The sequence below is a fragment of the Pipistrellus hanaki genome (assembly GCF_964339955.1).
Source record: "Pipistrellus hanaki genome assembly, chromosome: 9".
In the NCBI taxonomy this organism is placed as follows: domain Eukaryota; kingdom Metazoa; phylum Chordata; class Mammalia; order Chiroptera; family Vespertilionidae; genus Pipistrellus; species Pipistrellus hanaki.
The window spans coordinates 27,734,246-27,751,791 of record NC_140511.1 but is presented as its reverse complement, the minus strand read 5'-3'; the positions used below and the strand labels follow the sequence as shown (position 1 = coordinate 27,751,791).

General features: G+C 45.3%; 1 protein-coding gene across 6 annotated transcripts in view; it reads left to right on the top strand.

Annotated features, from left to right (window-relative positions):
• Nucleotides 1-17,546, top strand: part of FAT3 (FAT atypical cadherin 3) — a 644,128-nt gene that overhangs the window by 607,836 nt on the left and 18,746 nt on the right. For all 6 annotated transcript variants that reach the window (XM_084895365.1, XM_084895366.1, XM_084895364.1 and 3 more), the window contains one exon: nt 5,812-6,280. In XM_084895365.1, coding sequence (XP_084751491.1) covers nt 5,812-6,280 — 469 coding nt within the window. The remainder of the gene's footprint in view (nt 1-5,811; nt 6,281-17,546) is intronic.

The window sequence follows — 17,546 nt, the reverse complement described above, 5'->3', positions numbered from 1 at the left end:
ACATTCTGGCCCTGGCCAGTAGCTCACTTGGTTAGAGCATCATCCCAATATGTCAAGGTTTTGGCTTTAATGTCCTGTCAGAGCACATACAAGAATCAACCAATGAATCCTCCATAATAAAAGACGAATATGCAAATCGCCATGAGATGCACTGACCACCAGAGGGCAGATGATCAACACAGGAACTGCCTCTGGTGATCATTGCGCTTCCACAGAGGGAAGGCCACTCAGCCAAAACCCAGACTCATGGCTGGCGAGTGCAGTGGCGGTGGTAGGAGCCTTTCCCACCTCTGCGGCAGCACTAAGACTTCTTGGGGGATGTCCAACTGCCAGCTTAGGACCGCTCCCCAGCAGTCGGACATCCCCTGAGGGGTCCCAAACTGCAAGAGGGCACAGGCCAGAATGAGGGATTTTCACGCCCTCAGCCCCCCCCCACCCCCCCACCCCCGCCCCAGTGCACAAATGTCATGAACCGGGTCTCTAGTGCATAAATAAGTGGGGGGAAAATCAATAAACAAAAATTTAAAACTGTATTCTGGGTGTCTGTAGGACAGATTAAGCCCTCCATTATTGTGAGGAGAAAAAATAAGAATGAGGAAGACATGCTTAATCTAATGCTTTTCTTACCAGGTTGCTACACCAGCCCATTGTAAAGGTATTCAGAGATACCTTTACAATGTCTCTCCAGCAGAAAGTGTCCATTGGGCGGAAGTGACAGACAGTGTTTCCTTCCTAGGATTCTATCACTAGGTTTAACTTGAATAATGGTGGACCTTCCTAGCTTCTATCCTCTGATTGTTTATAGGTCACATCCAAGTTGACTAGGCGGCCTAGACTTTAATCCCAGAGGGAGAGAGCTGACTGCCAGTGGCTTCCCCTGTCACATAGACTTTTCCCAGGTCTTATTGCCCGGTATTACTTGGTGGCCAAGAGTGAGTGATCGGGGAGTTGGAATTCAAAAGCTGGCTAGTTTTGTGGGGAATCTCCCACAATCCTTGCACATTCGGCTGAGAGAATAATTTTAGCTCTGCAAAGGAAAGCAGTGTTTTTAAATGTTTTATGTATTGATTTGAGAGAGAGAGAGGAAAGGAGAGAGAGAACTCAGTTTGTTGTTTCACCTATTATGCATTCATTGGTTGGTTCTTGTTATTTTTTTAATCCTCACCCGAGGGGAGGGAGGAAGGGAGAGGGACGGGGGGGGGGGGGGGGGGAGATTCATGGATTGGTTGCCTCCCACATGCGCCCTGACTGTGGCAGGGGATCAAACCTGCTACACAGGTATGTGCCCTTGACTGGATATCAAACCCACAACCCTTTGTTATGCGTGCTGGTGCTCTAATCACTGAGAAACACTAGCCAGGGCTCATTGGTTGATTCTTGTATGTGCCCTGACTGGGGATCAAAAAAGACTCACTCTGGCCCTGGCCAGTGTGTTCAGTGGTTAGAGCATTAGCCCACACACCCAAGGGTCATGGGTTCAATTCCCAGCTCTGGTCAGGGCTCGTGCAGAAGGCAACCAATCCATGTGTCTTTCTCACATCTCTCTCTCTCTCTCTCTCTCTCTCTCTCTCTCTCTCTCTCTCTCTCTCTCTTTCTTCCTCCCCCCACCCCCCACTCTTTCTAAAAAAAAAAAAAAAAAAAAATCAATGGACAAAATATCCTTGGGTGAGGATTAACAAAACAACAACAATAAAAAACTCATTCTGGAAGGGCAATTTTAGAAAACAGTTACTTCAATTCAGATATTCATGGTGGAAGAAGAAAAATTCAGAGGCTTAACTCCTGTCTTTATTCTCTCCTGGCCCCAAAGCATAGTGCCTTCAACCCGTAGATCACATTCTAAACAGCCCTGAGTATGGAGGTTGGTATCATTGCTTGGGAAATGCTCTCACCTTCGAGGTACCAGCTCCTGCTGGCTCTGTTTAAGTGTTACTGACCTCCCCCTCTCCTCCCTCAAAAGGCCTGGTGGGTGCAGAGCATTCTTATGAGGCAAACACTTCCTATTAGCAAATCCCTTCAATTGCATTAAACTTGAGGAGAAGAAAAATCTTGGACCTGGATGGCTTGACCCCAAAATGGAATTTGTCATTTGACACATCACTGGAAAATGTCTAAAATGTGCAGCTCTCTGGGGACGGCGAAGAAGAATTAAACCTTTTAGGCAGCGCTAGCTCCTAAGGTAGATTGTATTTCATGGAACAAGCGTGTTCCTGGAAGTTGTGTAAATTGAATCTCTATAAATGGAATTCTAATAAACTCGGGATGGTTGCCCATTGAGGAGACTCTCCATTAATCCCTTTGTGATGTGAATAGTCACCCCCCCCCCCCCCCAATCTGTCTGTTCTCTACGTTTGCTTCTCATGTGTTGGGTTAACCCAAAGCAGGACACAGCTGTACTGAACTATTGCCGATATTCTCCTACAGTTCGCCAGGAATATCCACTTAGGGGATTTGGATCTGTGTGCTTAACATTTCCAACCTCGTGCAAGATTAAATTTTATTGGCCTTTGGTACGGTGTGTGGCTTGTACTTTGGTTCAATGACTATGCTGAGATGCTTTGTTTAAATTGCACTTCTGGCTGTTTATATTTTCCCGGTTACAGCACATTCTCTTAAAAAGTACTTAAGACAGTCAGTGGGGTGGAGGGCGCCCCTTGCAAACAGCGAAGGAAGTGCATGGAGACCTCAAGAAGGGAAAATGCTGGAGGACAGGGAGCACTGCTATCTCCAGGCAGCAGTGAAGGGGCGCATTCATCTGTTTACCATGTACACCCTGTTTGCTTCCAAAAGAGTTTCCAGGCTTAACATAAACACCCGAATGCAATAAAATCAAAATGCCATTAAGAAAAGCACACACAGCCCTAGCTGGTTTGGCTTAGTAGATAGAGCATCGGCCTGTGGACTGAAGGGTCCCAGGTTCAATTCCGGTCAAGGGCACATGCCTGGGTTGTGGGCTTGATCTCCAGTGTGGGGCATGCAGGAGGCAGCCCATCAATAATTCTCTCTCATCGTTGATGTTTCTATCTCTCTCTCCCTTCCTCTCTGAAATCAATAAAAATATATTAAAAAGATTAAAACACACACACACACAAAAGAATAAGAGCCAACCATTGAAGTGGGGAAGGGCAGAACATCATCCCTAAAATATCTAGATCTAGGGTTGCTACCTCAGTTGAACAGGGAAACCATAACTCTGAGTTTCCTGGCAGCCAAAGCAATAATGGAAATGGTGGGGTCGGTTCTATGGCTGTCCTTGAACCTGTAATAAAAACACATCATGTCACCAGGAGAGATTTGCCAGATTCAAGTAACTCTTCCCCTATGCCAGTCTTTTAGGGCCAGTGTTAGACAAAAGCACAGGTTCTCGGTTATTCTTTTAGAGCTGTCACATTTTTTTTATTTTATTTTGGAGAACTTCTAGATGATGCATTGCTTTATGTTGATGATTCTCAAACATGGCTAGCTTAACACCCAGGGTTGAAAGGAAAATGGTCAGGGAGAGCTCCTTTGGTTTTTCAAGCTTATTCGGCCACTTACCAAATCCAGATCTTTCTAACATGGATTAGAAGAGTAAAAAGGAAGTCTCCCCTCCCCCACCCAAGATTCCAGCGTTCGAAGGGTCTGCATCAGAATATCACTAAGAAGGGAGTTCACATATTATAATAACAACACACCTACAAACATATCCGTGATGACTATTCTTCTGCTGATGAAGAAACCAACGCTCAAAGAGATTCTGCGACATACCCAGAGTGAAAGCTAGGATGGGGTAGGTCTTGGCTTCCAACAGAAGCAAACAGATTGAGGGCACTACAATGTTTATAAAAAAGAAAATATTTGGAGGGCTAGGGTGATAAGTTGTTTATTCAAAATGTATTTTTGAGCACTTACTGTGTGCCAGATAACAATTAATGGCAGCCATGAAAATAGGTTTGTTAAGAGTTCCCTTTTCAAAGAACATGTACTCACCCCCTCGCAAGGTTTCTGATAGTGATGTGCTTCCTAGAAGCACACAGTGTCATAATTTAAACTTTTTTGCTCAAAATTCTACACTCCTCCAAGAAGACTTCTTACAGACAGCTTGATATGCTATCTCCCAACCCTCAAGACACAGAAGACTTGAGTTAAAGGACATCCCTGATTTGAAACAACCCCTAGAGCCTAAATGTTATGTGACATTAGGGCCACACTGTCTGAATTATGCATTTCACTGAAGTCATTGCTTCCTTCCCCCTACCGGGCACATCATTTCAGATCATTGCTATAAACTTTCCTTTCTGTTTCATGCACACCCCAAATTCTATTAAAACAGCTTGCCCTCTGATTTGAGAAAGCTTTGTTCTCTTAAAAGAGAGATCCTTTAAACCTGGGTTAACCCTATTCTGAAGACAGAGAAAAATAAATAGGATGAGAGTATAATTTTCCAGTGTGAGAGGATATGAAAGGATTCTTTTCTCTCCCTGGTGGAATATACTTGTGAAATAGCAAAAGATTAACTCCTTTCAAAGGCAGCTTTTTGGCATTAGCATCTCTAGTTTGTCATCTAAACAAGCATCATCATTCCAAACTCCTAGAAATTTGAAGAGACAGATGAATTTTCTTTTCAAAAAGCTGAGGATCATGTAGGCCTCTGGCTCCCTATTCATTCAGTAGTGCTGCTGCTGTTATTATTTTTTTTTTCAACATGAAAAAAAAAGTAAACTTAGCGTGCTCAATGTTAGTCTGGGATAATTTTATGATTCTTAGTTACAGAGCTTCCATGTATGAATGCATCAGAGCCTCATCAGCCCTCCTGGGTGAATTTGTAACTTGTTTACTACCCCAAGAGTCGGGGGGTCGGGTTGGGGAGGGGAAATGGACCAAGTAACATATTAATTGACTACTTCCTTTTACAGAACCTTACGTGAATTGTACCCTCGCCACCAGATTTTCCCTGATAGACTAGGGACACCTCTTTGTAGCCACAGAGCATAACAGCAGATGGACTGTGCAGAAGGTGGTCCCCGAAGTCGCATTTGATCATTTTATGACTCACATTGAAATAAAAATATGGATATGTACCCAGGAGTTGTCACTGAGCAAGTATTCTGGTGTGATTTACAATATCCACTCAGTCCATTTTGTGGAACTGAAATAGTGACAAAGACAACAGCATAGATTACTCGCACAAGCTCTCTGAAAAGAAAAGAAATATCTGTCTGCGGTCTTTTTACATCCATACATTTGCGTTACAGAGCAGAGTGAGTATGTCCTAACTGTGTGTGATGTGGCTAAACATGCTGCAGGGGATGTAGTCTTCATGTAAAATAAGCCGCCGCAGATACCTCTGCTCCACAGATAAGGGTCAACCTGGTGATACAGGACAAGGCCCCAGTTAGATCCTTATTCCTAACTTCCCAGGGCTCTGCAGGTTCACACAGCCTCCCACCTTCTATAGTAGTATACATGCTTGTGTGGCATGAGCCTATGAAATTTATGCAGAAAAAAACAAAAAAACAAAGAAAGAGGTGGCAGGGAATCCATGGAGCCACAGAGGTGAAAATGAGAGTCCCCAAGAATGAGCGAGTGGGACATACTGAAGCTCAGGGATGTGATCTATGTGTGAGAATGAGTGATGCTGTGACAATCCCTCACGGCTCTGTCATGAGTCAAACATTTCGGAAAGACTGGCTCCGTCTGTTTCTGTGAATTCGCGTGCCATTTATGTCTCCTCAGCTCTTAGTGACCTGGAAGGTCTACGTTCCTTCCCTTGTTGGACAGGGTGTACAGGATGCATATTAAAAAGCGCTCTGGTGTCGCCCCCCCGCGCAGATCATGGACGGGAAGCTGTGGTTCCAACTGGACTGTGGCAGTGGCCCCGGGCTCCTGGGCATCTCGGGCCGCGCGGTCAACGACGGGAGCTGGCACTCGGTCTTCCTGGAGCTCAACCGCAATTTCACCAGCCTGTCCCTGGACGACAGCTACGTGGAGCGGCGCCGGGCGCCCCTCTACTTCCAGACGCTGAGCACCGAGAGCACCATCTACTTCGGGGCGCTGGTGCAGGCGGAGAGCGTCCGCAGCCTGGCCGACGGGCGGGTCACGCAGGTGCTGAGCGGCTTCCAGGGCTGCCTGGACTCCGTGGTGCTGAACGACAACGAGCTGCCCCTGCAGAACAAGCGCAGCAGCTTCGCCGAGGTGGTGGGCCTGACCGAGCTGAAGCTGGGCTGCGTGCTCTACCCGGACGCCTGCGAGCGCAGCCCCTGCCAGCACGGGGGCAGCTGCGCCGGCCTGCCCTCCGGGGGTGAGTGTGCTGGGTGTGCCCTGAGCACCCTGCGGGGGCAGCGGTGAATAGAGGGGTGGGGGTGATAGAATGGCAGGGGGCCCCGGTCTCATATGCTTTACCATCCCAGTCCTTGCCCGGAGACCAGGATTCATATTCATCCAAGATGCTAGCAAAGCTTCCTAAGCCATTTGGGTAAGGTGACCAGACGTTCCGCTTTTGGCGGGACAGTCCCGATTTTCAACAATTTGTCCTGCGGCATTTTTAAAAAGACTTTTTAAAAAGACTTCTTAAAAACACCACGGGACGCGGGACAAATTGTTGAAAATCGGGACGTCTGGTCACCTTACCCTTGGGGGGACTGAGTGGTTGGCAACTACAGGAGTGTCCAGTTTTCAGTCCATTTGCAACATCCCATAGGTGGTGCAGTGCCCTGACCGCAGGAACCTGGAGATGCTATCACACATGCCCCCTCCCTGGCCCGCCCCACACTCCCCCAGGCCTCAGCAGCTTGGAGGAATCAGACCGCCTTTTTAAGTGGTTGCCCTCTTGAGTCTCCTGCATGTCGCTGCAGAATAGCTGGTAGCAATCTGAGTGATGAAGGCCGTATGGCAGCAGGTACACAATCCTTTCTCACACAGACATACCCTGAGTGGCCAGATTATAATAATCTCTGAACACATAATCATCAGGCTACTCGGTGTATATCCTATATAATAAAAAGCTAATATGCAAATTGTCCCCTCGACCAGAAGTTTGACCAGCAGGCAGGCAAACCGCCCATGTCCCCTTTCCCTGGCCAGGCTGGCCAGACCCCACCCATGCACAAATTCATGCACTGGGCCTCTAATATATATATATTCTAGAGTCCCGATGCATTAAATTCATGCACGGGATGGGGTACTGGGTGTTTCCTCAGCCCGGCCTGCACCCTCTTACAATCCGGAACCCCTCAGGGAATGTCCAACTGCTGCTTTAGGATCGGGATCAGGCCCTAAACCAGCAGTTGGACATACCTCTCGCAATCTGGGACTGCTGGCTCCTAACCACTCACCTGCCTGCCTGCTTGCCTGCCTGATCACCCCAACCACTCTGCCTGCCTGATCACTCCTAACCACTCGCCTGTCTGCCTGATCACCCCAACTGCTCAACTGCCTGCCTGATCACCCCTAACCACTCTGCCTGCCTGCCTGCCTGCCTGATTGTCCCTAACTGCCTCTACCTTGACCCTCACCCACTGTGGCAGCCACCTCTGCTTTGACCCCCGCCACTGTAGCTTCATCCGGAAGGACATCCAGAAGGTGTGGTCTAATTAGCATATTACGATTTTATTATATTATAGATAGATAGATATACTGAGTGGCCAGATCATTAGGTGTTCAGAGATAATAATAATCTGGCCACTCAGTGTATAACTTTACTAGAAGCTAAAGGGGGGGAGGGGGGGGTGTGCAGTGAGCCTACTACCCAGGAATAGAAATACAGAGGAGATGTTTTGGAGCATGCTTTTAGAGTGTGTGTATTAAAGATGAGTCCATAAAGGAGTAAAAAGTCAGGAATAAGGAGAGGGCAGTTGACATGAAGTCTCCAGACAGATAAACAGTGAATGAGGGTTTCCTGCTTTACCACAATAATTTTCCTCGCAAAGATACATCATGAAGATGAATGAAAGAGCAAATAGAGTGTGTCCCTCCCCAAACAAAAGGGTGGCAGGACTTACAGAGGGTTCCTGTTGTTTGAGAGAAATGCCAAGGTTATTGCAGTCCTTGGAGTCTGAAGATACAGGAACTCCTGACATTACCCAGATGCAGTGTGCGTTCATGCAAACTGGGCCAGGCCCTCTCTGGGTTAGAGCCTTTGCCAGCTCCCTGTGGCTCAGCGGCTGATTCTACCGCGGCCCCTTTTCGGACTCTCCCGGCGACATTGTGATTAGCAAATTTAAACCTTCCTCACAAATCACTTAGAGATTCTGCTGTGCACATTACCATCTAATGTTCGTGAAGCCCAACTCCAAATTTAGAGTCCATTTTATTATTAGAATGGTATAAACTGTCTGCAGAATGATGCACTGCCGAAATACAGACCCCAGCGTTATTTAGACTTGCATATGTTGCTGCCACAGTGAGGGCCGAGTGCCCTGGGGGGAATTTCTGCAGGCTCGATTTAAGAAATCTATTCGATGTTTTTACTATCTCAGCAGTATATGTAAATAAAGGGTTGTTATTGTGCCATAATTCCCGAATGATGGGCAGTAACTATACTTCAGCGGTTCTATAAACCAGCCCATTATGACAAGTCATGGCCAGTTTTTCACCAGGCAAAACAATTCTGCGAGTGTGAGCCATCTAAGATATATAAAAGGAGCATATAATTAAATTGGGTTGAAATAGAACACCACTCCATGTCAAATGCTAGGTACACAGCCACAAATTGTAACATACTTTTTAACGATGGCGGGACATGGTTTCATCTGGCAGAGCTATGGGCTTCCACAATGGGTGAGCTTTAAAAATCATAATAATCACTGTATTAAGAAAAGAGCCTATGGAATCTTCCTCTTCGGGGTGCGTTTTAATTTTTTTTTTTTTAACTGCCATGAAATCCTTGAGCTAAGTATCCAGTGCAGCTATGTTCATGAGATGACTGTAACCAGCATCAGAAACAGCTATTTCCCTATATTTTTTAATCCCTTTTTGGTTTTAACCAGATTCCAGTACTGAGGACCCTCCTGCCATATACTTTTTCATATGGCCCAAAGAACTTACTTTCCAGGGGCCCAACCTTGCCCACAGAGGTCAAGGTCAACCTTGCCTGCTTGCCGTCTCATACTCCTCTTTGTCCCCCTGCTCTCCACTCCCACCAGTGATTGGGTCTGGGATTCCACAGCAGATGCTCGAGAGCCTCTTACCTCTTCCAGTCTCTGCTTTGGACCTGGGGCTTATGCTTCCCTAAAGCAGAGAAAGTATCTTTCCTCACCTCCATCTTCACAACTTACTCCTCTGTTTGATGGTGGGGGCCCAGTGGTTCTTATCTCAGCAGCCCCCGGGGCATGGCCCAGGTGGGGCAACCTGGGGCTCTTAGGCACAGCAGTACTGAGCCCAGGGAGGGCAAACTCCTGACACTCCCCAGGAAATCCAAGACGAGGGCTTCTGTTGCTTCCTGTGGAAGCAAAGGCACAAGATTCCTCTTCTGATGGGTGAGGAGGCACCTACCTGCTTCCTGGCTTTAGGGATAAGGCCTCAGCTTCTAGGGAAAGAGGAGAGAGAGACTCCATTCCCTTGTCCAAATTATCTGTTCATAGTAGAGTAATTTTTGCCAGGTCCCTGTATCCTATCTGCACATTCCCTCCGTTGTGCCAAAGAGTAGGGGGCAGGGACAAGAACAGAAAGAACCAACAATCTGGCTTTTAACTCAGATCTGTGAAACTGTGCAGCTAATGATAAGGTTATTTAAAATAAAAAGCATCTTAGCTATGCGTGATAGTTTAAAAAGGACAAGACTGAGTTCTTCATGAAAGAATATTCATGCCTTGAAGGATTCCTCCTGGCTACCAGGAGTGTTTAATGGCTGGGAGACTCTTGCTTCCCCAGATCAAAGGCTAGGATGCATGTGGTATTCAAAGAGGAAATTGGGGCTAGAGAGAGCAGAGAGAAGTCATTAACATGTGACTTCGTGCACAGGGGCGTGTTGATAGCACAAGTTAACTGCTTGAACATCTCACTGTTGCGGGAACCCTGTGTGACCATGTGTTACTCTAATATTGCAGGACACGTATTTAGCATACTCATTCTCTCAACCTCTGGAGAATGCTGGAATATTGTTGCTCCTTGGCTCTCCTGGTGGCCCACTCTCACACTGTGGCCATCCTAGCACATTGTTGCAGAGCACTCAGAGTTCTCACACCAGGCAATCCGCAGCAAGAAGCATTTTCTGTCAAAGAAAAGGGATTCTGCCCTAACCGCCTCCAAGCACAATCAGCCTCTGGCATGCAGGGCACGGAAGCCACGCCTGCCAGCGAGGAATGCCATAGTCAGCGGGTTTGGCCAGTGTTGTGACTCTGGCTGTCCCAAGAGCAAGCCATGAGGGCCCCCGGGACTCAGAGGCCAGAACACTGACGTGTAATAAGAGTGTAAATATGAGGCTGTCAAGCAACCACAGAAGTAAGGCTCTCTTTTGGTAAAGCCTTCAAATTATATATGTTTCATAACATGAACTGGAAATAGCAACCATGGTGGAGGAGCAGTGGTCTGGTCCCATTCTGACCCCTGCATTTCCAGACCTAGTGGGTAGGGAGCAGCCCAGTAAGCAACCACAGTTTGAATCAGGAGTCCCCAGTCCTCCTTGCCTTCTCCTGATCAGCTTAAGCCCATTACCGGAAAATCTGCTCTAGGCCAAACAAACTAGTCATTCGGACAGCTTTGCATGAGACTGGAAGTCTTAATCTTAAAATGAAAAATCGGTGAATTTTTAAATGCTAAGAGCTGCCTTTAGTTAAACCCTCACTATGTGCTTGGCACTATGCTAGGCGCTTACCTTGTAAGTGTTCACACACTGTGACATAATTCTCAAAACAATATTCTGGGATCCGTGCTATTTTTCTCCCCCTACCCGCATTTTACAGTTAAAGAAATAAGCCAGAGAGATTAAGTAACTATCCCAGCATCACACAGCTAATAAAGTTTGTGGACCCACCCAGCTTATGCTCTTACCCCGTCACTCTAAGTGTGTTCCAGGGACCAGTAGCATTGGCATCACTGGGAATAGAGGTGCAGCATCCCACCCCAAACCTACTGAATCAAAATCTGAATTTTAACAAGATCCCTAGATGATATACTGATTTAGTTCTCTTAACTGTCCCGAAACCAAGGAGAACTAGTTCTCTTTTGTTTGTACCTATTACACATAGTGGTTCTCAGACTCTGAGGTGCAGCTGCATCACCGGAGGACCTTATTAAGATAAGACTGTGTTATAGAAAGGTCTCTTGATTGTTAAGGGGAAAGGAAGATCTGTTTACTCACCACCATCATTTGCTGCCCGGGTCAGAGGAACCTTCTGCTAGGTCACTGAATTGTACTTGCAAATTTCTGAACTTCCCACCAAGACCAATTTCTTAGAGCAAAGTCTGTGGGGTAAAGGGAGACTCAAACATACAAGTTAGAATCTCAGAATCTGCACAGGTAGGGGTTCCGGAATCTCTGTTTTTAACACGGCTCCAAGATACCATGCACAGGACCCTTGAAACTTGGAAATCTGGGTAAACTGTGTTTGCAGGAATGTGGCTCAGTACATCCCAGAAGAGTTAAGCCATCACAGAACGCTTAGGAATTGGGTGTCAGACGCTCATCCTGCATTTATATAATTGCTTTCACATTAAGATTGAGCTTCATTCCCCAGACATTCAACAGTCTGGAGTCACGTGAGCTTCTCTTCAAAGATAAAGGTAACAGTGTCTTCCTAGTCGCTCTAAGCAAGTTGCACAAAACAAGTTCTTAGATGTTACAAATAGTTGGGCATAGAGATGTTGTCAGCAACAAAGCTCCCCATGCTACTCTGGGTGATGTTGTACTGAGTATTTTATGTCCCTGGCTTGTAAGGGTCTAGATCAGTGGTCGGCAAACTCATTAGTCAACAGAGCCAAATATCAACCTTACGATTGAAATTTCTTTTGAGAGCCAAATTTTTTAAACTTCCTCTAATGCCATTTCTTCAAAATAGACTCACCCAAGCCGTGGTATTTTGTGGAAGAGCCACACTCAAGTGGTCAAAGAGCCGCATGTGACTCTAGAGCGGCAGTTTGCCAACCACGGGTCTAGATAAATGCAGTTAGTCAGACTTTAATTAAGTGCCTGGTTTGTGCTGAGCTTTATGTTAAGTCCTGGGGTCCCATTGCTGTTTCTGTGACCAATGGACTCAACTGTGTGGTCTCCGTCCCCTTTTAGCTGGCTTAAGGGGACTGAACACACTGGTCCCCTGAGCACAGAGGGCAGAGAAGGGAAAAGCCAGGCTCCTACAGAATATATGAATATACTGTGGACATAATTTGACTGAACTTTGCAGTTTATGGGGGATTTTTTTTTTTTGAGTGGCATTTACATAGAGTTAAATCTTTTTTTTTTTTTTTCATAATTTTGAAAAACCTCATGGTAGTGGCATCAATAACATCATGTCGATATTCATCAAGAATCTCAAAACCCTAAAGCAGTCAGGTTACTATATGTGGACACAGAGAACATGCTAGCAGGTGAGGGTTTAGTGTGTGCTTAGTGTTGTTCACACATTAAAGTTTCCAGATCCTCAAAGAGGCTCAACCCAATATACAAGATATGAAACGTGAGCCAGTTTTTCTAGGGGGAGTTACAGGCCTGCCTTCAAAGATTCTTATTTTACAAGGTCTTAGGTATTGTGTGTACCTTGAGGGTGAGAGAAACGTCCATATGCCTACACATTGAAACCGTGAAGTAACGACAGAGGTTGTGATCTGTAGTTTCTTCATACGGAGATTCACAAAGGTTAGAAATTTCAATATCTTTCATTGTCCAGTCTAAAGAGGAAAAAACTCCCATTGCTTTCAATTGTTTGGTTTACGAGCAACACAGAAACGTCAGAATCCATAGTTATTATAATACTCACAACAATAAAGCATCCTCATGTGTGGGTGCTCTATTGTGGTTGACAAATCCAGAAACCTTATTTTCCTCCATGAAATGGGTATTGGTAAGGCTCAAGTATCAGATAAAAATAGAGGGGTTCCTAGACAGAGGTTAGGCAGCTCAACCATGACCATGCCTGGCTCCGGGGTAACGGACTGAACATATACGTACATCCGGGGCCTCACCCCCAAATCCCAGCTGCCTCCCCAAACCATGTAAGTTCTCAGAGTTTCTAAATGAAACCGGTAACTCAGCGAGCATAGTGGCTGATGCTGGCTCCCGATCGCAAGGGCTCGTTGCACATTTGTCATTATTTCTCCCTTTGTGCGGCAGGCAGATGTTTCCTTATCAAGGCAGCCAACCCCGATCAGAATGATGTTCACCTACGCTGGCGAGCAGGCCCGAGGGGTGAGGCCATTACCTGAATGAATCAGGTTGGAAAACGACTAAGAAGTCACAGAAGTAAGATAGGAACTATCTTGATTAGTTGACTACACAGCCCAAACACACTCTATAATTGCCCGAGCCGCTTCTATTTTTTGCACTTAATAGGTTTTGCCATGTTCTTCTCTGAGCGAGGGAGGGAGGGAGCATTTTTACATTCGTCTGGATGCAGATTTCAAAACCATCTGCCTCCGCTGTAGCTAGAAGGATTGTAAACAAGAGCACAGCTTTGAGGAAAAGCGATGAAATGCACTTCTCATCCTGCCAGATTTGAGAGGAGAGAAGCTCTGACGTTGTTTTGAGGATTTTTTTGTTTGTTTGTTATGTTTTGTTTTGTTCTTTAACATGTATCTCAATACTTGGAGGACGGTTGTCTTTCTTTTAAATCTGAGGACTGGTATAAAGTGGCACCTGCCACTGAATTGACTGTGTAACTTAGGGCCAGCCAACTTATTTAAGCCACAGTCCCTTCATTTGTAAAATAACTATCATAATAGTATTTATACCATAAGGTTGTTATTAAGAATTAAATGAGAGTAATGCATAGGAAGTTCTTAGCATTTTTCCTAGCACCTAATAAGCTGTTGTTCTTGCTAATGGTTTCCTTATTTGACATTCGTCCCCAACCCAGAGCGGGGGTAAATATCTGCTCTTTTTAATAAGATTTTGAGGTCATCCACTGATTTTTATTTTCCTTTTATATTTACACAAATGAAAATAATGTGTGATCAAATAATGCCCGGATATCTCTTGAAATTCTGTTCCTTTTATTTGTGTTTTATAATAACATATGGTAATGCTTGGGAAGAGGGGAAACTTTATTATGCCATTATCTTTATTATTTAATGATTATTTGGCTCCCAGAAAGGGTCTCTGATACTGTTCATCTCAGTGTGGCTCATCAGCTCCCTGGAGAGCTGTGGGGAGTTACTCTGAGCCCCTCCTTCTTATTCCTAGCAAGTAATGAGCTCTGGCTCACTGACAAGTCCCAATGCGATGCAGTCTGATTGAAAGATTTGAGAATCTGAAAGCCTGAATTCAAGTTCAATCACTTACTAGCTGTATGTCCTTGAACAAGCCACTAACCTATCTAACACCCCATGGAGTTGGGATGTTAATGGGCCTCTTGTTTTTCCTTCTTTGGATTATTATTATTATTATCCTTCATCGAATGACTGAAAGTGACTTAAAAGCACTAAAGCATTAGATCACTTAGGGTCATTATAGCAGACTTACTGATATTATAAAAATTATTAATAATAATGCCTACGCTGATATAATGAGATCATAAATAACACTTTGTGAGAACAAGTTAATTTTGATCAATAAACCTCTCTCATACAGCCAAACAATAGATAGCTCTTCTTTCATCAAAAAAAAAGAAAAAAATCTGACCACTTTTTAAAAAATCTAATAGCTTTTCCCTCTCATTCTCTTAACATAAGAACTCCAAATTTAAAGTTCTAAAAATCGAGATTTCTTCCAAAGGGTCTCTCCTTTGTCCCAGGGGTTTGAGATCATGAGAGCAGACCCGACGCAGTTTCCTGTTAGCGAAACAGAGAAATCCAGGTAGAGTGTGTAATGAGATATGATTTATGGAAATACAGTTCAAGATCATACTAAACAGTTCAGGCCTCTGATGGCAGACTGCTCCCATTCAAATCCACTCAGGCTCCATGGCTGTGAATAAGTAATCAACTTCTTGTACCCCAGTTTCCTCCTCTATAAAATGGGAATGACAAGAGTCCCTTTGTGATAGGCATTTTTGGAGAATTAAATGAGTTAATATATGTAAAGTGCTTAGAATTGTTTAGTACATAATAAATGTCATGTAAGTGTTAGCAACGTCATCATCATCATCGTCTTCAAAATGGACAGCAAGTTCTCTCAGATGCAGAACAGAGCTCCCCAGTCATGCATGTGTTTCTCCAGCTTAGGCCCAAGGCCCCCCCTCTGTGCCCCCATTGCACCCTGTGCCTGCTCTCGGGGCAGTTCTGGAGCTACCTTTGTGCTCACGCTGTCTGTAATGTTCCTATCTTTGTCTTCCCAGGGCCTGCCATAGTCCCAATTCCAGGGGAGTGCTGGTAAGCCAGCTCTCTGAAAATAAAAGCCCTGATTTGTAGCATTTACTGACTTTTGTGGTGTACATGCTCCCACCTTGGCTGATGCCAGGCTACCCGTTGTTTAGTAAACTGGCCTGCCAAATTCCCGAATGTTAACAGTCAGCTCTCGCACCCTGCCTGAGCTGGCCCCAACACACCAAGGCCTGTTGCTCAGCACTCAGGCAGTGAATGAGTTAATCACCCAGGCTGGCTGCTGCATCAAGTAGCACTGGAGAGCCCACAAAAGATAATGAAACTGACAAAAAGCAGAAAGAAATGTGTGGGCATAAAATAGTGCACTAGAGGAAGGGCCTTGTTTTAAAGTCTGATTTTCCAGGGCTCAGAGACATCAAATCAAAGGAATCAAACCCACGACCCTTGGTAGAATCCAGTTTCCATGATAGCAATTCAAACGTCCCCATTTTCCAGACAGTCCCTCCTTGTCTTTCCCTTGCCACCTACTACTCCTGCTATATTTTATTTGAGCAATTGCCTGAATGGTGCCAAAAAGGAGCTGGAGAGGGAGGAGTGTACCTGAGCTGACCCCCTTGCCTTAGATTGCTCCTTTGTGACTTCCCTTCTTCTTCACCACCATTTTGCTTTCCAGAATCCTATACTGCAGCTGTCCCACCCCTCCTGTTAGTCTAAAAAAGGAATCTAGTTCATCCTCACAACTTACTCTACCTCTCAATGGCATGCTGTCCTGGCCAAGGAGTGCTGGTAAGCCAGCTCTCTAAAAATAAAAGCCCTGATTTGTAGCAGTTAGTGATTTCTGTGGTATAAAGGTGACACGTAGAAGCATTTTTCTCAGTCCCAACTGCTTTCAGTAATCCTCAGTTCCAGTTAGGGGAACAACTTTCCAAATTGGGGAAGAAGAATCCCACGTCAGCATTATTCAAAGCAAGCAAATCTCAGACCACGGCACCTGCCCTCAGACTTCATGCTGGCCATCTGCGGACACAGTTTGCATCAGTAATAGTCTTTCCTTATTAGTCAGTTCCCTGGAATTTCATCGGGGTTGCATTTAGGATGTGTCACTCTAGCCTCCGTCTCTGTGTTGCTTGGTGCCATCGAGGCTGAGGAGTCCCTCCTTGTTAGAATGTAAAGTGCTCTCTTGCCTCCTGAAGATGAGTCTTTCTCTCTCTGAACTATGAACACTCACACGCAATCATGATGTCCTCCTGTTCAGGAGAGTTCTCTGTAGTGTGGATTCAGAAAGACATTTATGAGTGCATGTGCTCTTTTGATCTAAAGATTATTAACTACCTTATACCTGTAGATTTCAACCTACATAATCCCAACTTCAGTCACTGACCACTGGGGAAAATAGATTAGCCCAAAAGCCCTTCAAATTAGAGTTAAATGGTTACTTGCAGGGTTTATGGAGTAAGTAAGCATGATATGCTCAGTGGATGCTGAGATCCATGACCACCTTTCCTCTACCACCACCCAGCCCCCGCCTCCCACCCCAACCACCCATCACGTTAAAAACAGGCCTTTGCCCTCCCTCTGGGAAGATGATAAAGGTAATTTGTAGAGAAATTGACCACTTCAAAGGTGCTGACACAGTATCATTGTTAACTTAAGTATCATCGTCAAGTGCTTAGACTTCCCCTCAGATTTCTAGTTTTTACCTCCCTACTCTTCAGTGGGAGCTGATAAACCAAGATTACCAGATAAGGAAGGAACTCCTCTAATTTGGAAGACAGAGAATTTTTATTATGGTTCTCCAGAGAAACAGAAACAATTGGATGGATGGATGGATGGATGGATGGATGGATGGATGGATGGACGGACAGATGGACAGATGGATTTTAAGGAAGTGGCCCACAGGCTTGTGGGGCTGGCAAGTCTGAAATCTATAGGGCAGGCCAGTAGGCTTGAAATTTATGTAAGGGTTGATTTGCAGTCTTGAATTTGAAGCCTTCAAAGCTGGAAACCCAGACGAGATGTCTGTATTATACTCTGAAGCCAAATCCCTTCTTCTGAAGGCCTTCAGCTGAATGGACAAGACTCAGCCACACTGTGGAGGGCAATCTGCTTGCCTTAAAGTCACATGATTGTAAATGTTGATCACATCCACAGATACC